We start from the raw sequence: 26,374 nt of genomic DNA, 5'->3' as shown, positions 1-26,374 counted from the left end.
GACTTCCAGTGGTCCAAGTCACTTAGGATAGGTCTACAGTACAGGCAAGGGGCGTGACTCCCCAGCTCATATACACATACGCTAGCTCTGATCTAGCTAGCATGAGTATAAATAGCTGTGTAGACACAGTAGCACTGGCAGTGTTAGTCAAGATACGGCTTAGCTGCGCTGAGTACAAACCCCTGGAGAACTGCTATTTATACTCACGCTAGCTCAGTGCGAGCTAGCACAGGTATGTGTATATGAGCAGAGGAAACACACCCCTAGCTCGTAGTGCCGCCATAGCCTTAAACACTTTTGAAAACCTCCCATCCTCGGTGGTATGGGGAGGAGGCTTTAAATCAGGACCGAGGAGTTCGATTCCTGGCTGTGACACTGAGAGATGCGCTATATGATCTTGTGAAAAAAAAAACTTAGCTCTCTGGGCCTCAGTCTACCCATTTGTAAAATAGATATATTAATACCTATTTCATAGGGGAGTTAGGAGGCTCAGGGCAGGTGCACAAGCAGAGTTGCACCAGCTTAATTTAAAAGTGTTATTTTAATCCAGTTTAGTTAAACCAGTGCAAGTGTGTGTAGACACTCTTATTTCAGTTTAGATTAAATTGATTAGGAATAGGTTAGAGAAACTGAAGTAAGGGCTTATCAACACTACAGAGCCTTTGCTGGTATGGATGGCAAAGACCCTTAGTGGAGATGCAGCATATGTCAGCACAACAAGTTATTTTGCTGGGATAGCTACACCACCTCCCTGAATGACACCAGCTATACTGGCAAAAGCACTCTTGTCAGTAAACTTGTGTCTACACTGGGAGCGGGCGGAAGGTTGCTGGCATAACTATGTCAGCTAGGGAGTGTGATTCCCCCCCCCCACACTCCTAGTCAACACAGCTTTGCTGGCAATACTTTATAGGGTAGATCAAGCCTAACGGCAAAAGAAGACCCACGGCGGCGAATCTCAGAGCCCGTATCAACTGACTCGGGCTCATGATTCATGACTAAAAACAGTACTGTAGACATTTGGTCTCGGGCTGGAGCCCAGGCTCTGAAACCTGCTGCCAGGGGTCTTTTTTCAGCATAGACATACCCTCAGAGTATATATGAACACACTTGCACCAGTTAAATGATGCCAGTGTAACCCAATTCCATTAAACCGGTGCAAGTGTGTGTAGACAAAGTTTGAATTGACATTTGTAATGTGCTTTGAGATCCTGGGTGTTATTGAAATGCAGAGTACTTTGGGTCTAGCAGACTGCAAGGGTAGTGCATGAAGTCATAGAAAAAGGACATTTACAAGACACAAATTGCACCTGCTGACTCTTGCCTTTGACAATTCAGTTGCTGAGATTTTTGCACCCTTCAAAAATTCACTATGCTGCTGACACCCACACACTGAAGTCTATTTGATATGTAGATAAAAAACAACAGTTGTCATGAGACCAGTATTATCAATGTTCAGCTACTACTTCATATGGTGTAAGGGAAACTAATCCAAATGACTTACTGAGTCCTAACCAATCTCCTTTGCATTATTACTTGCATTATTTATTACCTTTGACAATATACAAAAACTAGTTTATTTATTATTTCCTCAGTTAAGGCAACCGAATGAGTTCTGAATAGTGGTATGACTTGCAAAAACTGCCAAGCTTTAGCAGTAGTAAATATCAGCTTTGAAGCTATTTCCAAGCATGTATAACACATAAATTTGTTATAGCAAGAATCTTGTTCTTTACACTTTGTTCTTTCAGTAATAAGAGGGATTGGCTTACTTTTCCATTGAAGAAGAATGATATTAGTCAAGGTAAAGAACTGGAGTCCAGTTCCTGGATTCTATTCCTAGCTCTGCTACAGATTCTAAGGGAAATTTACTCCCTCCTTTTCTGTGCCTCAATTTCCCCACTGATGAAATAAGGATAACACTGACCTCTCTCTCAGGTCTGAGGAGCTAGGTGCATTATTTGTAAAGTGCTTTGACATTTTACAATTAAAGGGGCTATTCAGATGTGAAGTACTGTATTCACTCTCAATTTGCAGTCAAATTGCAAAGCTTTTGATTTTAACAGCTAATCAGAGGGTTCGGTATCTTTAAGATAGTCCACTGGGGCACAATTTCACATTAAGTTATTACAAATCCTCTTTCAAGCTTAGAAAATAAACTGGCTGAGTTAAAAGGGAATAGTCCTGGCCCAAGGTATTCCTATTCCTTTGAACCATCTGGCTATGGGATGAGTCGGATCCACTATGGTAATTCTTAGGGTCCTATGCAATCCTGCAAGCTGCTACTGTGTGGGTGGCAGGCTGCAGTCAACACAAAAGGAGTTTAACCCTTGGTAGATTTGTTTTGCACCAGTTAGTAGCTCAGGCAGCAAGCCTCGTCAGTGCAACAGAATGATTTTCCTTTCACAGTGAGGAAACCTCGATGGAAAAATCCTATAAAAATGAATAGACTGATGGAAGGCCAAGATCTGCAACTCATATTGACTTTCAAGGGGAATGGGATGCCTATCTCCCTCCCTTTGAAGATCCTGGGCAAAGCCAATAGAATTCTGTAGAAATGCATAATGGTTTTAAAAGAAAGTTACTCTGAAACCTAAAAGAATGAAATCTAATCTCTACAGATTTTGAACCCCTGGCAACCCATATCAGTCTGTTAAATTCTATGAGATGGATTGACTAGCCAGCAAAAGGGTGATCTGTTAAATTCCATAAGGGAAAGAACTATAGAAATGTTGGAAGATTAACCCTGCTGATTTCTGGTTGAAAAGAGGCTTGAGACATGAACAAGAAACACGTACCCTTCTCAGCTTTCAAGGGTCTGACTCGTGATTCGAGGTTTCATTCAAAGATATCTACAAAATCAGGACCTGGAACAGTTCCCCCAAGCTTGTGGGTTGCAATATTTATTATGCTAATATTTTAACTTCTATTGCTCCCACACTTCCATCTGACGATACCAGAAATAAATGCAATAATGCTTGATCGGGTGCGCATTAAAGGGAAACTACAGTACAGTCAAATTACTTTGTCTCAAATGTAAAAAACCTGTGCAAACACTGCATACCTCCCATATAACATGCAAATCTAGCCTGAACGGCCTGAAATAGAACCCAAAGGGAAGGCTTGAATGAATGAAAAAACAAAACAAAACCAACAACAGATACTGGGGTATATAAAGCAGGTGGAGTATGAAGAGCAGGCAGGAAGAGGCGGAACAGCCAACAGTGCTGGAAACTCTTATGAGCAAACCCCCAAGACGTCCAGCTGAGCACAGAGATTTTAAGATGCTTTCCAAACTATCCAGCGATACTGCACTGGAAGTTGAGAACATGATCATGTTCTGATGTTTCCTGCTTCTGGTCAGGGTGGAAATGCCACAAGAACAGCCTCTCACAACAATATGGCATCTATTAGCTAAAGTTTGAGTACAAGAGTAGCAAGTACAGAGTGCATTCAAGGTGCAATACCTTGTATTGGACAGCTTACCAGTTTTCACTGATCTGCAATAAATCTGACCCTCCCAAAAAAAGCAACACTGGAAGGATATTGAAAAAAGTCCTGTGTATTCCCCCTGATGGAATAGAACAGATAAGTAATCAGAAAATGCTTAACGGGGACCTTCAAGGCCTTTTCTCTTTCAGTCTTAACTATACATGGGATCATCAATAGCAAAACCCTAATGATTTGTAGAAACCATCCCTGTTTTCAGAAGAAAGCACTCTGGAGATTTAGTTAGCCAAATCTAGGTGCTTGGCATTGCTGAGAAATAAAATAAGGGAGTTCAAGCTTAAAATATTGGAGTTATGTGGGGAAGCCAGGGATGGGGAGGAGAAGACAATGCAGAACAGAGGACAGGAACTGCCAGTTATGGGAAGGGGTTTTGTGGATGAAATGGCTCTTACTCATTTAATTTAAAGAAACAAACTGAATCAAAGAGATAAAAGCACATTGCCAGCAGCAGTGATGGGGAAAGAATACGAAGCAACATTAGCACCTTGGATTACTTCTCTCTCCAACTTCACTGGTCCAAAAACCAGCAAAAAACCAAGGAAAAGGAAGCTAACCAAGTCAGAAAGGAACTCACTTCCTGCATTCTACACTTGGTGCAACGAAGATGTGCGGACCAGATTCAATCCTGGACTGTCACTAGTGATCTGCAGCAGGGCTCTGTGCACCTTCCGAGACTCAACTATGCTCAGAACAGCACGTTTTTGGCAGCACTGGACCGTTCCAGTGAATTTGCATCCAGGCTTGCCCTTAAGAGATAAAACATTTCGCAATAGGACCACTCCTAAATTCAACAAAGATGCTGAAAACGAACAGCATTTCGTAAATAAATTTGTTAGTCTCTAAAGTGGCACAAGTCCTCCTTTTCCTTTTGCGGATACAGACTAACACGGCTGCTATGCTGAAGCTGGTCACTTAGAGTCCCTCCTTTCCACAGGCTGAATTGTGTGTTACAAATGCTAATGAAAAACATTAATTAAAGAAGCTGCAAGACCCTGGTCAGTTTGGGGACTAGGGGAGGAGTCTCATTGTGCAGACAGGAAATCTACACTACAGAGAAGGTAACAGCCTGATGTTTTAGAGTTGGTCGGCCTCTAGTCAGCATCTGTATTCAGCAACTTTGAAAAATCAGGCCACAAGAGAGAGACCGTATAAAGTCAACACAAAATCTGTGGCAGAACCAGCAATGGACTTCAGATGCTTTAAGTCACAAGATCCTTCCCATTTTGAAATGGCCAGGTGCCTGGTGAATGGTGTCATTTGATACCTGGAGGAGTCAAATCCTCTATTTATCCATAAAGCAAGTAGAGCACTGGTACAGACATGACAGGTTCAGACAGATGCTTCCTTCAGCTCAAGTGGCAGACCACTCTGGCTTGCAGTTCTATTCCCCATGCCACCCACATGTGGCTTAGCTGCTCACTGTGCTGTGAGCGTATGCCTGTGCTTTGAGATTCATGACAACTATTCACAATGTACAGAAGGAAGTCAACATTAAACAGGGACGAAGTGTGACTGAAGAGTGGACTGGCAAGAACGGACTGAAACATTTAACAATTAACTTCCCGTGCAAAAGGCTTACGTGAATGAGTAATTAGTGGGCAGAGGGGACCAGCACTATGTGAACTAATTAGAGTTAAAAAAAACCAGATAACGTCACTCAGCTACTCAGCAGAGATATCTTACAGATAGTGCAAAAGAGACTAGTTTATCCAACCGACTTATTGAGGCACATAATTGAAGATCTGCTGCTCAGGACTTTGTGAATATCCATTCTCTGTGTTATGCCTTTACCAGAGCAAACAAGACTATAAAAAGAGAACAGTGTTCCTTTTTGTGATAGGGACCAGTGACTCTCGAGTTGCCTGGCAGTTATCCTTCCTTAGATCCCCTACAGCAACACCACATTTCCCAGGAGCCTATGTGAGCAGAGCCTGTAGTCAGGAAGTGAGGCAGAATGACATGATTTTGAAGCTTCCTCATTCTCTGTTGTGCATCTCAATCTGGTGCTTAGCAATTTTTAAAAGACCTACCAGGAGATATTAGTTCTTGCTATTTTTAAAGAAACACAGGGTCCTGTCACTGTCAAATAGCTATGAAAATGTACCAGCTCAGACACAAAGTCTGTATCACCCCCACTTTCCCCTTCTCGTAAGGATGGTAATAGAACTATTAATAATCTGTCACTTATCAAAAAACCCCTTGCTGTGGGTAACTGGCGAGAGAAATCTCATAAGGCTGATACACATATACATTAAGGCTGTAGGTTATTAGCTCCCTGCACACAGGAATTACTTGGTATTTCTGTACAAGTCCATGTATACGACACCCAGCTACTCTAGTGGAGGAGTGCCACACAGATACCTGTAATAAAATACACACATCTCCGAGCAGCAGATGCTGTGGAAGCCTCTCTCTAATCAATTCACTAGTCATTCCACAACTGGTGTCTCAGCTGGAGCTCATGCACACAAGGAGGTAATTCACGCTCCATGCCTTGTTCCTTTCTTGACCTCTGTGCTGAGAATCCCAGCAAAGGTGATAATGATGGCAGGTTTTGTGATATAATACCTATCCAGTAGGAACTACAATGCCATCAATGCATTTCATACAAACAACCTTACGGGTATCATAACAACATAAGAATGGCTATACTGGGTCAGACCAAAGGTCCATCTAGTGCAGTCTTCCGACAATGACCAATACCAGATGCCCCAGAGGGAATGAACAGAACAGGTAATCATCAAGTGATCCATCCCCTATCACCCATTCCCAAATTCTGGCAAATGGTATCAAATGGTGTGATAAATAAAGTGGTGGGGTACCTCCCTTTGATGGACACCCAGCCAGCCGGTTGGCTGTAAAAAAAATCTCTCTTGGTAGTTGTTCTCTGCTTGCTTTACCTGTAAAGGGTAAACAAGCCCACAGGTAAAAGAAAAGGAGTGGGCATCTGACCAAAAGAGCCAATGGGAAGGCTAGAACTTTTAAAAATGGGAAAGAAACTTTTTCTTTGTTGTTCTCAGGAGAAGGAGGTGGAACAGCAATGCTATAAGCAGGAACGCTGCTTATAAAAGCCTAAGTTCCAGATGTATCTTTTTCCATTTTGTTTTTAATAAAATTTACCTTTTTTAAGAACAGGATTGGATTTTTGGTGTCCTAGAGGTTTGTGCATGTTGTTTATTTGGTTGGTATTTAATGAAGCACAGGTGGCTCTTCTGGAAGTGATTGACTGAATTAGTGTGTCAAGTCAATCTTTACAATAACATGCCAACACTTAAAAAAATAACACAATAAAAAAATAAAAAAAAGCAAAACCACAGCAAAACTAACCTTTTCTTGTACAAAATCCAAAATGTTCTTGAAATCCAGGTCATCATAATAGTGCCGAATCCCCTCTTGGATGTTGGAATGGAAAACTGCATTCATCTGGGGAAACAAAAAGAAGCACAATACCAAAGTGAAGAAGATGCTTGGAAAAATACCAAGAACAGAAGACAAATACAAGGCTACCTTTTTACAAACCACCACCATCTTTCCAGATCACTGTCCAAGGTTTAGGCCTCAGTGTTGCTGTGTCTTGTGATTTTGAATCTCACAATAGTTGGTGTTTTTTTAAAGCTCCAGCTACTGGAGTCAGGTGATTACATGAGAATCTCAACTTTCATTTAAAAAAAACAAATAAGCAAACAAAAAACACACATTCCCAGTCTTTGTAATTGCGAAGAAAAGCTCGAAAATGTGATCCCTAAAACCTGAAACAGCAGAAGGAAAATAAGAATCCATTTATTTATTTTTTAAAGTCTCATGATTTCCGGGGCCTGACTCTTGATTTAATGAACCTTCAGGGTTAGCACTCTTGTATGTAACCTCTGCTTTTATTTGCTGCATACTGCATCTTTAAATTCTAAGGCCATGTCTGCACTACAAAAGTATGTCAGCCTAAGAGCCATCACAGATACTAACCTGCCTGTGTGCGCACGCTTGCCTCCTTGTGTTGGCGATGCACGCCCTTGCCAGGAGTGCTTGCATCGATTGTACTATCCGGGTGGGGCATTGTGGGACAGCTCCTGAAAGCCAACAACAGTTGACACAGCAAAGCAGTGTCCATGCTGACGCTGCGTTGACCTAATGACAACCACCATGACTCTACACTGCTCGGGGAGGTGGTGTTACTAAATTGGCGTAGAGAGGCACTTACATCAGCAGGAGCAAAATTTAAGTGAAGACACTTCCACAGCTAGGTCAATGCAAGGCAGCTTACGTCAACCTAACCTAAAGGCTTTGCTGTCTACAGACACAGTCATTTTGTGTTCAGGTCATTCCAACTGTCTTTCTGGATCACAGAGAAAGTATTCTTGCTCCCTCAATCTCGACTTCCCAAGTAATCCAAACTTGACAGGGCAGTCACACACTTTGGTATTCTGACTAAAATATGGCCAGGCCCTGCCTACTTAACCTAGAAGACAGGCCACAAAAATGTGCATTCCTTTAACTGCTCAGTTTTTCCTAAATCTTGTCTACCAATTCTGTATTCTGAGATAGTTGCTGAGGGGAGTGGACTCTGGGAAGTCTTCAAAAGGAGCCAGCTCTGAGCAGGGCAGCTACAAGTCAAACCCCAGAGCAGGTCACCTCCTAAGAATGGATAAAATGACTCTGTTAAAGAAACCTTTTCGTTTACCCAGGCTGAGGTAAAAGCTGGGCCCGGGGACAGATTGGTGGGATTTTGAGTTTTACTTTAGAGTTGTCTGAATTAACCCAGACCAAGAAGGGTGTAGTGATTGGCTGAGCAAAGGTGCACAGGGGCTGTGTAACAGGGACTGGTAGAGGGGAAATAAAGAGCTGGGCAGTCCTCGGCCATGAGGGGACAGACTGGTGATGGCCAACTTGTTTACAGAAGTTTGTTCCACTCGTGCAGCTACAATACCTATTGCTTTCAATGGACGCTGCTCCTGTGTAATGGATTGGGTTGCTAATTTTGGTTGGACGTATTCCTGGAGGTTTCTGCACATGACATCATCTTTAATTAAAAATTAATCTTCAATTCTGGGATACTCCAGGACAATCCTGGAGGGCTGGCAACTCTAGTAAGGGACAGCAGAATCTGACCCTTATGGTCAAAGACCTATCATCATGTACTATTTTCCCCCCTGAAGGTCATGAAACACAGGACTCTGCTACGCAGACCGGGACACACAAACAACAAGTTGACAAAGATCTCTAATGCAGAGCAGATACAAAAGGCACCAGCTGGTTCTAAACAAATACAAATCCTTTGTTTTCAATACAACCTCAGGACCTTCAGTAAATAAAAGCATCTTTATCCACCTGCCTGCCATTATCAGTGAGACGCGCATAGACAGCTGTCAGGGAAGCCCACAGCATCTTAGATTGTGTCTGTAGAAAAATCCCTCCACAAAATGGGATTAATACACAGGTATTTCAGCCCTTTGAAGACAGGGCTAGGCAGCACAACGAGCCATGAGAGTTGTCGTATGGCTGTTGGCTACAATTATGATTTGTTGTATTGGATCGGATTCTGTCCCCCGTTTTTGTTTATTTACTTTTTACTTGTTTGTGCGTTGGTGTTAGTGAACTAATGTTATGCCGCTACTAAACACCAGAGATCTAAGTATTCTCTCCAAAGAGCCCTTTGCACATTTAATCCTCTCCCTACTTAACATTTTTCAGCCTGTTAGTAACATTGTTCCTGGACTGCATCACATAAGAGCTTGTATTGCAACATAATAGCTAGTTGCATAGAGAGGGGATCCGGGACATATTACCAATAACTTCAAGAGTTTCTTTAGCTCATGTAGTAGGGATCTGTGTGTTTAAGAGTTTAAGAGCAAGAGATGTTAAGAGTAGCAAGAAGGGTTTCTTCAGGTATGTTAGCAACAAGAAGAAAGTCAAGGAAAGTGTGGGCCCCTTACTGAATGAGGGAGGCAACCTAGTGACAGAGGATGTGGGAAAAGCTAATGTACTCAATGCTTTTTTTGCCTCTGTCTTCACGAACAAGGTCAGCTCCCAGACTACTGCACTGGGCAGCACAGCATGGGGAGGAGGTGACCAGCCCTCTGTGGAGAAAGAAGTGGTCCGGGACTATTTAGAAAAGCTGGACGAGCACAAGTCCATGGGGCCGGATGCGCTGCATCCGAGAGTGCTAAAGGAGTTGGCAGATGTGATTGCAGAGCCATTGGCCATTATCTTTGAAAACTCGTGGCGATCGGGGGAAGTCCCGGATGACTGGAAAAAGGCTAATGTAGTGCCCATCTTTAAAAAAAAAAAAAAAAAAAAGGGGAAGGAGGAGAATCCAGGGAACTACAGGCCAGTCAGCCTCACCTCAGTCCCTGGAAAAATCATGGAGCAGGTCCTCAAGGAATCAATTCTGAAGCACTTACAGGAGAGGAAAGTGATCAGAAACAGTCAGCATGGATTTACCAAGGGCAAGTCATGCCTGACTAATCTAATTGCCTTCTATGACAACATAACTGGCTCTGTGGATGAGGGGAAAGCAGTGGATGTGTTGTTCCTTGACTTTAGCAAAGCTTTTGACACTGTCTCCCACAGTATTCTTGCCAGCAAGTTAAAGAAGTATGGGCTGGATGAATGGACTATAAGGTGGATAGAAAGTTGGCTAGATTGTCAGACTCAATGGGTAGTGATCAATGGCTCCGTGTCTAGTTGGCAGCCGGTATCAAGCGGAGTGCCCCAAGGGTCGGTCCTCGGGCCGGTTTTGTTCAATATCTTCATAAATGATCTGGAGGATGGTGTGGATTGCACCCTCAGCAAGTTTGCAGATGACACTAAACTGGGAGGAGAGGTAGATATGCTGGAGGGTAGGGATAGGGTCCAGAGGGCCCTAGACAAATTGGAGGATTGGGCCAAAAGAAATCTGATGAGGTTCAACAAGTGCAGAGTCCTGCACTTAGGACGGAAGAATCCCATGCACCGCCACAGACTAGGGACCGAATGGCTAGGCAGCAGTTCTGCAGAAAAGGACCTAGGGGTTACAGTGGATGAGAAGCTGGATAGGAGTCAACAGTGTGCCCTTGTTGCCAAGAAGGCCAGTGGCATTTTGGGATGTATAAGTAGGGGCAATGCCAGCAGATCGAGGGACGTGATCGTTCCCCTCTATTGGATATTGGTGAGTACTGGAGTACTGTGTCCAGTTTTGGGCCCCACGCTACAAGAAGGATGTGGAAAAATTGGCAAGAAAAATGATTGGGGGCTGGAGCACATGACTTATGAGGAGAGGCTGAGGGAACTGGGATTGTTTAGTCTGCGGAAGAGAAGAATGAGGGGGGATTTGATAGCTGCTTTCAACTACCTGAAAGGGGGTTCCAAAGAGGATGGATATAGACTGTTTTCAGTGGTAGCAGGTGACAGAACGAGGAGTAATGGTCTCAAGTTGCAGTGGGGGAGGTTTAGGTTGGATATTAGGAAAAACTTTTTCACTAGGAGGGTGGTGAAGCACTGGAATGAGTTACCTAGGGAGGTGGTGGAATTGCCTTCCTTAGAAGTTTTTAAGGTCAGGCTTGACAAAGCCCTGGCTGGGATGATTTAGTTGGGGATCGGTCCTGCTTTGAGCAGGGGGTTGGACTAGAGGACCTCCTGAGGTACCTTCCAACCCTGTTATTCTGTGATTCTAAGACAAGGGTTCCAGCCCCCATTTCTGGCAGCGAGAGATACTGATCTAGTACCAGTGTCTGACTGCAGCACATGGAAAGCTGGGGGGAGGGGGAGGTGGAAGGAGTGGATGGGGGGGCTAAGGGAAAGAGGTGGGGCCTCGAGAAGGAGTGGGGCAGGGGAGATTCTGGCACTCCTGCTGGAGTGTCTGGTTTTTAAATATTACCAAGGTGGCAATCCTATGTGCAGCTAAAATAAATCTGAGACCACAAACAGACATGCAGAAAGGCTTTCCTCACCAGTTCCTTCCCTCAGTGGTGTCTAGCCATGAGCTAGTCCTATCTCTTCAGAGCTCAGCCTTTGGCATGCTTGAGAGAAATTACTTAACTCAACACAGCTGGCCTGTCTCTGCCACCCTCACAATCACTGTATTAAGGGCACGCAGCTGTGGTCTCTTCTTAGTGACTGTACTAACCCTTTCGCTGCCAACTCCTACATAGGGTCCCCACATTTTATCACACTGAATAGCAGCCTCTTCCTGATGCCAAAACAAGTTTAAGGAAAGGTCCTTTGCACCCAACTGAAACTCAGATGAAATTTAAAGCAATGACACTGCTGATTTTATTCTTTTGCAATAAGGAACATCGGGAGAGAACGACTTTCTGGTTTGGATATTCAATTTTCAACCCCAGGTGGTCAAATTGCTTAGTGGAGTATCCTGATTACATGGAGTGTGGTGGGAGGGGAAAATTGTTCCCAGCTGAGGATGACAAGCATGGAATCAAGCCTGCTTATCTATTCACTAGTAAAGAAGAGGTAGAATCCTGGTTCCCTGTGTAAACTCCCACGCTCCATCCAGGGAGCTTTACAAGACAGGGAGAAGAGCAGAAATGGCCTTGAAAAATGTGGATTGCTAAGGCTGAAGAGAACAAACAGCTTGCTCAACTTCTGCAGCAGCAGGAGGGTTGTGTGTGTGTCTTTAAGATCCTCCTCACACACTTAAAACGCCAGTTATGTTGTGGTATACCCTCAAGTATCATGTCACACTGTCCTCCCCCACATCCTTAGAGTCGCTGTGTCCTTAGAGCAGTGGTTCTCAACCCACAGTCCACTTGCAGCCCAATCAGCACACAGCTGCGGCCCCTGTGACATCCTCAGGGCCATACAGGTAGTTTTGGATGCAGCCCACAATGGTAAACAGGTTGAGAACCACTGCCTTAGAGGCTCTCCCTCCTTTCATTGTCAAACTGCAGATGCCAGACTGAAGTGTGGGTCTTGAACCTGGCACAAGTGTATGCGTGGAGTTGGCCCAAGCTAAATAAAGAACATTTCAATGGAGCGAGGGAACTACAAATGGGAAAGAAGCCCCCTGCAAGCATTAACACTGCTTACCAACCTTTATCCAGTTACTTTTTGGTAATTATGCACGTAGCTACATTAAGGGAGAGACAGAGGTAGCCAGTCAAGGACACATCCTGCAATTCCTAGAGCACAAATCAAGAATACTTTGACATGTTGGATACTTCAAAGTAGTTCACAGATGCTTGGAAAGCTTATTAGCTTGGTCAGAGCAAAGGCTCTAATTCTAAACAGCAGGCTCTATTCCCAGAGTATGTTTGTGGTCTGACTTCCGACAAGATAGCGCCAGCCACAAACACTCAGAAATATTAATGAAGGGGCGGGAGGTTTGGGAGGGGGGGATTGTTTTGCATAATTCTGACATGAAAATCAAACGTTGGGCAAGCTGGGAATAGGGAAGAAGAACGCTAGAGGAATTTGAAAAAGAAGAGGTTAGAGGAGAAACAAATAGGCTCCCCACAGGAGAAGATGCAGCCTGCTGAGATGGAAAAATTAGCAGGATATTCTGAAAGTGCTTTTAAGAAATCGCTCATGCAGAAATTTATTAAAGTGTTAATTCTGATTTTTCCACATCTAAAGATAGACTGCCGGGCATTTTTTATGACCATCATTAGCTTGAAGACAAACAAGATAAAGCCGCAGGTTTGCCATAGCTGGTAGCTCTGCCACAGTTCAATATTTTTTGAGGTTTTTCAATTAAAAAAAATATTTTTTGGCTTAAAATTTCATTTGATTTTTTCCAGTGAAAAAGCAATTTTTTTGCCAATTCTTTTATCAAGATTTTTAATTGCAAACTCAATTTTTGCCAGAAATTTTCTTCAATAAATTGTTTGCTTAAAAATCAAAATTTTTGCCAAAAGATTTTTTGAGGTTATTAAATGAAAAATTTATTCGTTTGGCCAAAACTATTTTAATTGATTTTTTGATGGAAAAAAATCAATGCTTTTCCATTTTAAAAAGAAACTCAAGTGAAAAATGAATGTTTTTGACCAACATAACGTTAATAGTTTTTTTTTTTTTTTTATGAAAAATTGGTGTGTTGCCAAAATATTTTTTTAGGTTTTTCAGTTGAGAGATTTTTTTTTGGCTTAATATTGAACGGCTTTCATTGTGCACGTTCTGAGCGTCCAGCACTTCCCTGTATGTCTTCATGGGATGATCGACACTGATTTTAGAACAGACAAGTGCACACACTGTGTCTCTTTGCTGGCAGCATAAAGATGCAAGTCTTTGCCACTTGTGTTCATCTGCAGGAAGGCAAAGTACACCCTGAGAATGCCTGTAAAGTGAACACTCAGGCTGCAAGGTGTTGGGGCACTAGTCTTTGTAATGTATGTACACGACCCTGTCACCACAGTACCTCACAAACGTTTAAGAGTTTACCCCCTCTGAGGTAGGGAAGGATTTATCCCTATTTTTCCCAATAAAGATACTAAGGAACAGAGAGACTTGCTCAAGGTCGCACAGGGAAGAAGTCGCTCCTGCTTCCTAAGGCCTGAGCTCTTATGGTCATTTGATGTTAGAATGAGGCCATGGTAGTAATGCTCTTCTCCCTGGCTATCCAGAAACTTTTAAGAGCGCTCTAAGAACCCACTGCACCTATAAATTAGGTAACTGTTTGTTTAGTGTGATGAAGCAATTTAAAGCAAGACAGTCTCATAAAGAGGCTGTCTGTGACCATTTCTATGCTTAGCTGTATCCAGAAGCTACATGATCCAGAATATTGAATATTGTAGGCCCCACGGAGACATACTGTTCCCCAGTTGAAAGAATCTTATACTCTAGACCAGTGGTACTATCCATTCACAACATTCTGAATTAAATCTAGACTTTAAGACAGTGGTTAAATGGCCGAGGGCTAAATAATTCTAGCTGCATAAAGAAAAGGAGGACTTGTGGCACCTTAGAGACTAAGGAATTTGAGCATAAGCTTTCATGAGCTACAGCTCACTTCATCGGATGCATTCAACTGGCACAAGGCAGCAAACGCAGGTATTTAATTTAAATCTACAACTCCATGAGCACATTTACATATCAATTGGCATAATTAAATGCCTCGTAGTTTATTCCAAATGCAGATTCACATTTGCTTTGTGCAGTGTGACAATTATAGGTCAAGAAGATTCATCGCTTGTTAAATCTCTGTTCTCTCTCACCAATTGTTTGATTTTTAATTAAGTATTTATATCGCCCATTAAATTAAATTAAGGGATGATTTGGATGCTAATGGTTTTACTCAAACCACAAGTTTAACCGACGGGTTGCAATTCCATTTAAAAACGTTTGCAGCTTTTCTCCCTCCCGCTGATCATCCTCTTCCTCTGGCAGGTGGGCATGTGTTATTAATAAAAGAGGAAAAGTTGGGGAAATCTCAATGGGACAATTGCCAGAGCTCAGTCCCAGGCTGAGGTGGTGGCGAAGGAACTGAGGGTGGTTCTATACAACAACGGCACGGGGCACAAGGCCGACTAGCGCGTGTGCGTGGGCCGAATAGACACTGCTGTGAGCAACCTCCAATTGAAGACACAGGAGGTACTAGCATACCTAGAGTGGAGCACCTGTAGGGACACTACGTGAAGAAGAAATCAGAGTTAAGAAGAAGGGCCTGATTCCTCACCCCTCGTGCTGTCGTTTACGGTTGTGCACCAAAAAGAGAGCCCTCTGCTCTGTCATGCAACTGGAAGGATTTTACACTCACTGTCCCCAGGTACACATGACAACCTACGTTGCAAGGCAATGAAGAATAAGGCCCCACATCTCTAACTTCAGGTGACTCAGCCTGTTTGGAATATGATGGCCTAACACAAGAGATAATCCATCCACGGTACCAACCCAGGAGGAGGAACTGGAAGCTTAACACATAACAAATGGCATCTGTAACTCCTGCAATGCAACAACAAGCCGTGTGAACTTCTGTTTCACTACAGGGGCTCATGAAAACCTTTTCTTTGGCTATGACTCAGTAGGATCGAACCTCCTGAGTACCGATTTGTGTTTAGGGTTTGAGGTCACTGAGGAGATAATACACTCTTTAAACCCCCCCCCCCCCGCCAGCTATTATAGTGCTAAAGGAGCCATGAAATCATTTATACAGAAAGAACAGATTTTTTATAAAGCCCTTAAGTATGCATTTTAGAAATGGTTCAGCCATACTGGGTATTGTGTAAGCCAGCAGAGATTATGGTTCTGTATTTAAGGCATTTAACTGACTGTGATGTTAAGTTAATACTGGAAGTAGCAGGGTTTCTTCAGCTTAATTCAGAAGTGGCAGAAAAGAACAACTATTGTAAGCATTTTTAATCTCTCCATTACAGTGATGTACAGGCATCATACAGGCAAAACTTTCAAGCATCATTTAACATAATTGAGGCAATAAGCTCAGCACGTTCCAAAGAGGATTTGGAGGGGGGGGGGGGATCAATCCTTTGCTGGAAAGACTGCAAAAGGGCTTAAGTGATGCATAGGGCTTTGAGTGGGGCCTTGTACATAGGAGTGAATGTCACCCTCCAGCATATAACTAAACTAGGGTAAAACTGACAAGGACCATTAATCCTAATGCTTCAGGGCAAACTTTGATCCTTAACTAAGATCAGGAAGATCTCTCTTTCCCATTATAACACAGAGCTGCATATTTAACCGGGGGCATCATGTGAGTTTCACAGATTCACTGCAACACTTGGTAGTGACCACTGGGTGAGAGGAGACACTGCATTTGATGCAGCAATTGTCTGTCCCTGTCTCACAATTCTTCTGGCCCTATAAAATTAGTCAGAAAAGAAGAAATTATCAATGGCCTTTATTTTCTTTGACATTACAAACGAGGACATCAGGAGTGAATGTAACTAAAGCTTGGAGAAGATTCCCTATGACTTTTAGCAATTTCAAGCCCCTGAACCAATCCTCCTGCTATTTTGAAAGCAGTCTCCTGGAGTGACATGCTCACTCAATACTCATGCCTGCTTTCTGCTGTTGCTGGCCCCTTTATTGTTTTGACAGATGTAACTAAATTTCCATACAAAACAGTGACAAAAGTCAGAGAGCTCAGCAGTCGGTACAAGAGGAAGACTGGAAACTCTTTTCCCAATGCTTATTTAACACTCCCATTAAGCTGTGTAATTAGGATCCAGTGTGAATTTTATTAATATAAATCCCATATTGAAACCAACTAACTGCAAAAGAAAACACAGTATAGCCCCTAAAGCAACAAGTTAAAACTTTTTTGCATATTTTACATTTCTAGGACCATTTCCCATCCCACAGTACTTCACTGTCTCTACTGTAGTAATAAAACAAAACCCGCACTATAGCAGGACAGTACCGCGGGGTGTCGTGCACAAGCTGGCAAAGCAACGTTGCACAAAACCCACTATCCTTATAGAAAGTTCCTGTGGGTTTTTAGCTGGAGATTTACAAAGCTGACTAAGGATATGGATGCTCAGTTCCCATTAAAATTAATGAGAAATGGGCATCCAAACCAGCTAAGTGTCTTTGAAAATCTCACCATTAAAGTTCAGGACATTGTTTCCCCAAGGGAATAGGGAGCCTGGGGAATACCAATTGGGATTTTCCAAAGGAACTGAAAACGCATTAAGCACCCAACTCCCACTGAGTTCTACTTTCAATTGATTTAATACCCTTAGGCCCTACGCAGGCATTTGAAACTTGATACAGTGGGTGACGGAGAGCCAATGGAAGGATCCCCTTTCAAAAATTTTCCCATGAGGAACTTTAATCCTCAAGTTTAGTCAGAGAATCTTGGTTGTATCTCTCATCCAAGAGACATAAAAGTTCTTCCCATCCTTTGCTTACAATATTTACCCAACCCTTCTAACAATGTGGTCATATAACAGGAGAGGGAAATTTCTTTAAAGGTATCAGTTGAGTCGGTAAATTGAAACCTGGTGTTCAGCTCTGGTGCCAACATCTAGTGTATCTCTAACCTAATTTGCGGGCAAGAGGAAAGTTAAAGAGCATTGTATTTTTATTAATAATTCCGACATAATTTCTCCTAATTCAGAGTGTACAACAGACTATATAACTGCAAAACTAACACACAATATAGGAAAAAATGGTTAATGAGAAATATTTAGCATTCAGCCATGCAGAAAAGAAGAAGAGGTGAGAGTTTCTTAAATAGACTAACACTGCAAACAATGACTTGGGAGAAAACAAATTCTCCTTTGCTCAGGTGAATCGAGCAGGCAGTTCCTCATTCTTCAGAGAGGACAAATGTGATTTGCACGCTCCAAGTAAAAAGTTCAAGAAGCTCACCTTGTTTTCGAAGATTATTTCAATGAATATCAACAGCACCTCAGTGATGAAGATCACCAGAAGGACCCAGAAGAACTGCATAGAAAAGACAAAGTAGACCATTAGTATCGTTCTAGCCAAAGATGTATTCACTCTGACTCATTACAATTCTCATAAGACATGAACAAAAGGGTGATATTACTTACATCAAATTCTTGTTTGAGGAAACATTAGGGGGTTATAGCAGTAATATATATACAGACATTTATCATGAAGGGCCATAAAGCGTATCACATACTAGGTATATATTAAGTATCGCCTCACCCACCGCTGAAATGCCCGAGTGCAAAGAGACTTTGGGCAAGCCTCCACTACAAAATTAAGCTGACCTAAGTTATGTCGCTGTACAGCCAGTGCAGTAATTGAATTGCTTTTGCATGTCCACACTATGCTCCTTGTGTCAGCAGTACACGTCTTCACCAGGAACACTTGTGCCAATTTAACTGCCAGAGTGGGGCCTTGTGGGATGGCTTCTGAAAGGCAGCAACAGTCGACGTAAGCAACGCAGCGTCTACACTGACGCTGCATCACCCTGACTACATCAACTTAAGCACTATGTGGAGGTGGAATTATTAAAGCGAGTCACATCAGTGGGAGCTACATTTTAACGTAGATGCTTACAGAGTTAGGTCGATGTAAGCTGCCTTACGTTGACCTAACTCTATTAGGCCTGGTCTACACTGGGGGAGATTGATCTAAGCTACGCGAATAACGTAGCTGAAGTCAGCGTACTTAGATCTACTTACCATGGGGTCTTCACTGTGGTAAGTCGACGGCTGACGCTCTCCTGTCAACTCCACCTGCCCCTCTCGCCCTGGTGGAGTACCGGAGTTGACGGGAGAGCGCTCGGCGGTCGATTTATCGCATCTAGACTAGATGCGATAAATCGACCCCTGCTGGATCGATCGCTGCCTGTCAATCCAGTGGGTAATGCAGACGGGATGGGAGGGGACGGAAAGGGCTCCAGTCCAATTGGGAGTACAGGAACAGTTTTAGGGAAGCAAAATATAAGGACTCAGTTGGATTCTAGCTGGGGCTCTAGCAGACAAACAGCCACTAGCCGTCAGTTAGTTTTTACCAAGCAATTCTCCCAAAGTGCTAATCAGCTTAGCATCTAGGTGTTGTATAGATAAGCATAGAAACACACAGGTGAGAAGCCAGAAGACCAAGGAGGAGATGAGAATTGGTCGGAGGATTGGTCACAATTTTTATACCCATGTATTCATGACATCTTATTAACCATAACTCCACGGCAGCACTCCACTCATCTGTTTGTAATAGCCTCATTATGCCTCTGCTTTTATTGCTGGTCTTTCACATATGTCTGAGTCAATGTTATTGCTCCTCATCATAATAGATTTAATGTAATGAAACACTCACAAGAGTTTACTCCTGGCTTCTCCTCACAGGATACCAGAGACTTCCTCATCGATTTGCTTTATTGTCACTGCAGCTAATTAGGGCCTCCTAGGATGCTGCTTCTCATTGCGTGAGTGGGGATGTTTAAACACATCATGCCTCAACATCCATCCCCTACACAAATTCCTTTGGTTTCCAGCAGGAAGGCCCAATCTCACACTACTGAGCTCAATGGAAATTTTGCCCCTGATTTCAATGCAAGTGGGAGCAGGACATAACTTCATTGCTGTCTGCGCTGAACTATATAGTTTCTAATGACCAATGAGCCCAGATGTTGCAAGGACTTATGCTCATATGTCCTAATTCTGGGTTTCTCAACCTTTTCAGGTTGGCGACCATGTATTCAAAGTCAAAAATATTCATGATTCCCCACTTACATTTACTGTAAGAATAAAACAATGCAACAACGATAAGGCTATGCACTGTCATGGTGTGTGTTTTGAGAGGCTGACAGAGAATATCTGATTTTGAAGGATGAGGGTGTTTTGGGAGTGGATGATTACAATCTAAAGCAAAAGAAAATCTAAAACTGTAAAGATTTGCAACCCCACAGATTGCCTTTCATTACCCCATGGGGGGCGGGGGGGGGGAAGGGGTGTCAACTCACCTGTTGAGAAACAATCTTGTCCTAATTGACAGCTGCTTCTAAACTAGTCTGATCCTGACATCACCACATCTGCTAGATGGTGCCCTGGGCTTACAGAATTTAAATGCCAGAGAAATGATCAATAAAAAAAAAAAAGTATTTCATTCATAGAAAAACAAGAGGCTTCAATGCAGCTCTAATCAGCAGAAGACAGTTGCTGTTAATTGACTGACAGGGTGCAAGGACATCACTGGGACCCCAATACACAAAGGGTTAGCTCTCTGGCTGTATAAGAGCTGCTGGAGAGAGGAGAGAAAGAATGCCTGGGAGAAATTCCAGATCAATCCATCCAGGTTTTGAAGGAGGAACATCTCGCCTGGACAGAGCTCACTGCTTGTCACCTGTGTTTGGTTTCTCCCAAGCTATCCCACCAGTTCAGGCCATGTCTATACTAGAAACAAGGTGGGCTTTTAACACATTAGCTAAAACCCTAGTGTAGACCAGGCCAGTTGTAGTTTTAACACTACTTAGCCCTGGTCTACACTGCAGGGGGAGGAGGGGGAAAATCCATGTAAGTTACGCAACTTCAGCTATGTGAATAAGGTAGCTGAAGTCAACGTACTTCAATCGACTTACCGTGGTGTCTTCAAGGTGAGTCAACTGCTGCCGCTCCCCTGTCAACTCTGCCTGCGCCTCTCACGGCAGTGGAGTACAGGAGTTGATGGGAGAGCGCTCGGGGATCAATTTATCGCGTCTAGACTTGATGCGATAAATCGACCCCAGCTGGATCGATCGCTGCCCGCCAATCTGGCGGGTAGTGTAGACATACCCTTAGCTGGTCGAGGTTAACCCTACACAGCTGCTAAGGTTGGCCTTGACCAGCTATCATATTACACGCCGATTGTCCTGTCTACACAAAAGTACTAACACGCATTAGCTAATGTGCGAAAAAAGCACCTTCTTCCCTACTGACGCCAAGGTCTTACAGTGACAAAAAGGGGCAGAAATTTTTTTTCTTGCCCTTAGCCCTCCCACCCAAGCTCTCTCCACAGAGCTGAGAACCAGCTTCCAGAACAGCTGCTGGCTCGTATGGGCGTATGCAGGTTAGTAACAGAGGAATTGCAGTACCAGAGTAGAACAAAGGTCAATCTCTGACAATGGCGAGCACTGGATGCTCTAATAATCCCATACAAGACAACTAGGCAGTAGTCAGGGAAAGTTACTTCCCGACCTCAGGCAGTTTGTAGCTTGCTTAGGTCCTGTAGGATTCCAATAAATGTTCTAGTTTTTATGTCTTTCACAGGCTTTTGTGCCCCTCAGGAAGCCATTTATGCACCGAAGTTACATGAGAGCTGCGCTGTGTGTGATAATTCAGTTAGCGGGTATGTAGCGAGGTGACCAGATCTTGTGTTTAGTCCCATAAATATTTCCCTTAGACAAAGACATTCCTGCACACACAAGTATGCAAACTCAGGTACTGAGATCAAGGGCTTCTTCTGGAACCTGAATGCCTTGCTAGATCTTACCAAACAGGCCAATGCAAATCCATTAAGATATGGGGCTGAGCCTATCCAATTAGTGCCTCAGAGACAAATTTTATGCTCAGCGCATGGATCTCGATTTTGAGTGCTCTAAAGTTTAGGATATTCAGATCAGGGTGCTTCATTCACCCCATTCTAAAGTCAAGGCCATTTACAAAATATAAATCTAGGTTTGGATTATGAACACCTACAAATTTTGTGCATCCTGATCCAGACTTTTGCTCCTCTCATCCTAGCCAACCAATCTCTCTGTGGAACTGGGATCTAAAGAGGAAAATCTTATATAATATACGCTGTGAGACAGAGCAGTGAAGCACCAAATGGCATTGGTACACTGCATTACCCCCGTTGAAGACAAGGCCTGCACTTTATCACAAGCTGTACTCTAGCTGTATGGTTTTGCGTGACTCCACAATGATGGATGAAGCCAAGGGTCCTGAAATAGTTCTTGCCACAGTAATTCAGAGAAGCTTCTTTGCTGACAAGTTGGGTTTGAGACGGAGGTCCTGACGTGGTAATGAGGCCCGGTGGCCCTGCTAAAATAGAATCCGCCCAGTCCTGCAACCAGTGAAAGTCATGATGTTTAGCAGCTTAGAGAATCACAGAATTTAAGGGCACAAGGGACCACCAGATCTAGTCTGACCTTCTGTGTCTCACAGGCCACCAAACACCACTCAGCACCTGCACTCTAAACCCAGCCACTGAAATTAGATCAAGGTATTACAGTCCACTATTATGTGCCACAGGCAGAGAACAGGAGGGAATCGAGGGGCACCAATGCCCAAAGCCCCTGCAACAGCAGAAAACTGAGTGTGTGATATATACCCAGATGATCCTGGAAAGCAGACTGCACTTCACACTGCAGAGGAAGGTGAACCCCCACCCCCAAGGTCACTGCTAGTCTGACCTGGTGAAAATTCCTTCCCGACTCCATGTATGATGATCAGTTAGACCTGGGCACATGAATAAGAACCAACCAGCCAAGCACCTGTGAGAGAAAATGCTCGGTGCCACCTCAGAGCCCTGGCCCTCCCCATCCAGTGTCCCATCTCCAGCCATCCTGGATGCATCAGAGGAAGGAGACTAAAAAAACCCCACCAAGAATACATTTTGTGTGGGGAAAAGTAATCTCTTCCTGACCTCTATGGTGACTATCTAAAGCCCTGAGGCATGAGATTTAGAAACATCTGACATGAAGCAGAAGGGACCCTCCAGACTTTTGACTCCGCCAAGTCCTGCCCCCACACAATACTACTCATAAAATTGGTCCAGCTCTCTCTCATGCTACTATGCACCCAGCTATACTCAATGGTAGTAGGAATACCTGATGCTCCAAGTGCTTTTCATTCACAGATCTCAAAGCATTTTACTCCCAACTTTGTAGCTCAGGCCCATGCTTATCAAAAAACCACCCACTGATCAACTTGGACTCCCCGATAAGAATGGAAGGATGTCCTCTGCACATTTTACAGTGTAGAAACATATCCAAATGCGCTCTTTCGCGCTCTCTCTCTCTCTCACTCGGCTCTGATAGTTACAAGGTAACTCTTTCATTTCCAGTGGATTCTAACTACCCCATCAGATGCTGTCTTTAAAATACAGAGCAACTTTATAAAAGGCAATTTACTCACCCAGTCATTAAATTTGATCCTTGTGTCATTAAAATGTGCATTTACAAAGCACCTTCCAAAGCAAATATCCAAGGGAGTTGTACGGAAAGAAATCATTTACCAAACTCAATGAGTCCAGTCAAAAGGCTTAAGGAAGTGGTGACAATTTAACAGCATGGTTACAATGAAACAAACATGCAGGTTCACAGTATACGCCACTGGAAACAGGAGTGATTATTTGTTAAACTACAAGGAGTAGTTTATAAGGAGGGCAACAAAAATGATTAGGGGACTGGAACACATGAGTTATGAGGAGAGGCTGAGGGAACTGGGATTGTTTAGTCTACAGAAGAGAAGAATGAGGGGGGATTTGATAGCTGCTTTTAACTACCTGAAAGATGGATCCAAAGAGGATGGATCTAGACTATTCTCAGTGATAGCAGATGACAGGACAAGGAGTAATGGTCTCAAGTTGCAGTGGGGGAGGTTTAGGTTGGATATTAGGAAAAACTTTTTCACTAGGAGGGTGGTGAAACACTGGAATGCATTACCTAGGGAGGTGGTGGAATCCCCTTCCTTAGACGTTTTTAAGGTCAGGCTTGACAAAGCCCTGGCTGGGATGATTTAGTTGGGATTGGTCCTGCTCTGGGCAGGGGGTTGGACTAGATGGCCTCCAGAGGTCCCTTCCAACTCTGTTATTCTATGAGTCCGGTAGCACCTTAAAGACTAACAGATTTATTTGAGCATAAGCTTTCGTGGGTAAAAACCTTGTTTTTTTGTGGATATAGACTAACACAGCTATCCCCCTGATATTTGTTAAACTGATAGCGATCAGGAGCAAAGCTGTGATTAACAATTAACTGTTAGGGTTTGTTGACATAGGGACATCCAGGAAAGTTAAGCCAAATTAATTAAAAGGTGTGAATTTGAAGTGGGTTAGCTGCATTCAGCTCGCTCATTCAGAATTAATCTGATTTAGTCCACATTGGAAGTGAATTAAAATAAAAGGCCACTTTAATTCTAAATGAGGGTGTTTACATAGGGGCTGAATGCAGTTTAACCAATACACTTCAAATTCACACCTTTAATTAATTTGTATTAACCTTCCTAGATGTCCTCATGTCAACAAGCCCTTATAGGCCATGTCTACATCACAATAAAACACCTGCAGCTGGCCCATGTCAGCTGATCTGGGCTCGCATGGGCTTGGGATGTGGGGCTAGATAATTGTAGTATAGACATTTGAGCTTGGGCCAGAGCCTGGGCTATGAGACCACATGATGGGGGAGAGTCCCAGATCCCAGGCTCCACCCCGAGCCCAGAAGTCTACACAGCAATTGTATAGCCCTGCAGCCTGAGCCAGCTGACAGGCCAGCTGTGGGTGTTTTATTGCAGTGCAGACCCAGACACAGCACTGTAGAAATGTCACCCCATGTATTATAATCTAGATCAGGACAGAGTGCGTCTAATGTAATCAGACAAGGAATTCCATAACAATTAACCAAGGGTAAAACCTGCTATATTAATTTGGGCATGGTGGATAGAACAGTAAATTGGGGCAAATATGTACAAGAAGGAACGATATATAGAGAGGAGCCCAGCAAAGAAACCCAAAGCAGTGATGGGCATGCAGGTTATAATACTTGAGGAAAGAAAGATCGTCTCATGAGCAGGGCACCAGAATTTCAGTTCTGTTCTCACAGCTGCTTAAGATTCATTGTGTGACCATGGGCAAGTGTCTGTCCCTCTGTGCCTCAGTTTCCCCATCTGCAAAATGGAGATCATGCTCATCCACCTTTGCAAAGGGCTTTAAGATCTATAGAGGGAAAGGTCTATTATTATGGGGAAATAATTGCTTCATGAACTTGTGTCATGGACTTTCAATGTATCAGAACAAAATATTTCTGCACTAGTTTGCAACTAAAAAAAAAAAATAGTGAACGTGTTTCATCGGCAAAAACAAACATTTAACACAGCGCTCTCAGAAATCTTTATTTAGCTCTAATCCATCTACAGCACAAGAAAACTGAATGCAACCTACCAGCATCCAGAGGAAATGAATACAGATTTTTATTGATCCTATCTTGGATTAAATCACTGGGTTTGGCACTCATTTCAAGTGAAAGTAATTTTAGAAGGGACAAAACGGTCATACCCATAGACTCCTTCTGATCACACTCAAACATGACAACTTCTTGAAAGAATTATAAAAAGGGACACCAGACCAATACTCATTTAGCCCTAAAATGAACTCTTTTCTCTGCTAGGGGGAGCGCAGGAATTGTTGATAATATGGAAAACTGAAATGAGACCTCTTAGAAAGCAGAGAGTCTGCAAAGAACGGCCACTTAATTAACTCTGTAAATTGCAAAACTTCAATTTGTCAAAGAGAAACCCCAAGTAGATAATTAGATGTGTAATTTTTCTTTGCTTTCCAAAGAGTTTGTCCTTCACAGATCGTCTACTGAAGTCCTTGTCAGTTCTTGGCTTTACTTTAATCCTCTCTATTCATTTCTGTTAATACACCTGTATCTCTGATTTCAGAGTAGCAGCCGTGTTAGTCTGTATTCGCAAAAAGAAAAGGAGTACTTGTGGCACCTTAGAGACTAACCAATTTATTTGAGCATAAGCTTTCGTGAGCTACAGCTCACTTCATCGGATGCATCCGATGAAGTGAGCTGTAGCTCACGAAAGCTTATGCTCAAATAAATTGGTTAGTCTCGAAGGTGCCACAAGTACTCCTTTTCTTTCTGTATCTGAGTTTCCATTAGATACTTCTAAAATTGTGACAATCATTAAGTTTCTATTAGAGAATTCAGCCTCCGTGTTAGTTAAGAACACACTTGATCTGATAAAATAGAGACGGCCTTGTTGGCTTATTAACATATTTGTATGTGATTGGCATAATTCCAGGGGTTGAGACTTTCTTGTTTATTCTGTTACATTGTAGTGTGCCCTAATGTTTGGCTTCTAAATGCTTCCTTTGATCCAGTGGGTCAAATTCACACCTACATACTTCAACTGATTGCACAGACATGCACGGAGCAGTCACTTTCACCACCATTAATTGTCACCAAATGGAAGGAGAGAACCCAGGACCAGTGCACCCAGCGCCACCACATGGCAGTTTAACACAAGAAATGGAGAATGGAGCTATTTAGGAAAGCAGAGTGGGTGGTGCACGTAGCTAGTCACTGAATTCTATTCAACCTTAAAGGGTGAACTCGGCCTCCTTGCCTGTTAGCACAGCAATGCCAGAGTTCGTTCAAAGTGGTTGCCGACTTGCAGAATGAGCCATGTACACTGTGCTTTCCTTTGTGTAGTCTTTATATTTGACCTGTCTTTCTTAGTGGTTTCCTTTGCTTTGGAATAAAAGCCATCCGCACCGAAACTATTTTTTGTAGAATAGGTCTAGA

At 43.1% G+C, this 26,374-nt stretch overlaps 1 protein-coding gene across 2 annotated transcripts in view; it reads right to left on the bottom strand.

Annotated features, from left to right (window-relative positions):
* The window catches only part of LOC141978317 (tetraspanin-15-like), a 198,080-nt gene that overhangs the window by 85,363 nt on the left and 86,343 nt on the right, over nucleotides 1-26,374 (bottom strand). For both annotated transcript variants that reach the window (XM_074940328.1, XM_074940327.1), the window contains exons 3-4: nucleotides 17,764-17,838; nucleotides 6,838-6,933 (exon numbers count right to left, since the gene is read on the bottom strand). In XM_074940328.1, coding sequence (XP_074796429.1) covers nucleotides 6,838-6,933; nucleotides 17,764-17,838 — 171 coding nt within the window. The remainder of the gene's footprint in view (nucleotides 1-6,837; nucleotides 6,934-17,763; nucleotides 17,839-26,374) is intronic.

The sequence above is a fragment of the Natator depressus genome, chromosome 26 (assembly GCF_965152275.1).
Source record: "Natator depressus isolate rNatDep1 chromosome 26, rNatDep2.hap1, whole genome shotgun sequence".
NCBI lineage: Eukaryota > Metazoa > Chordata > Testudines > Cheloniidae > Natator > Natator depressus.
Note: the sequence above shows the minus strand (reverse complement) of the source record. Positions and strands in the feature narration are given on the sequence as shown.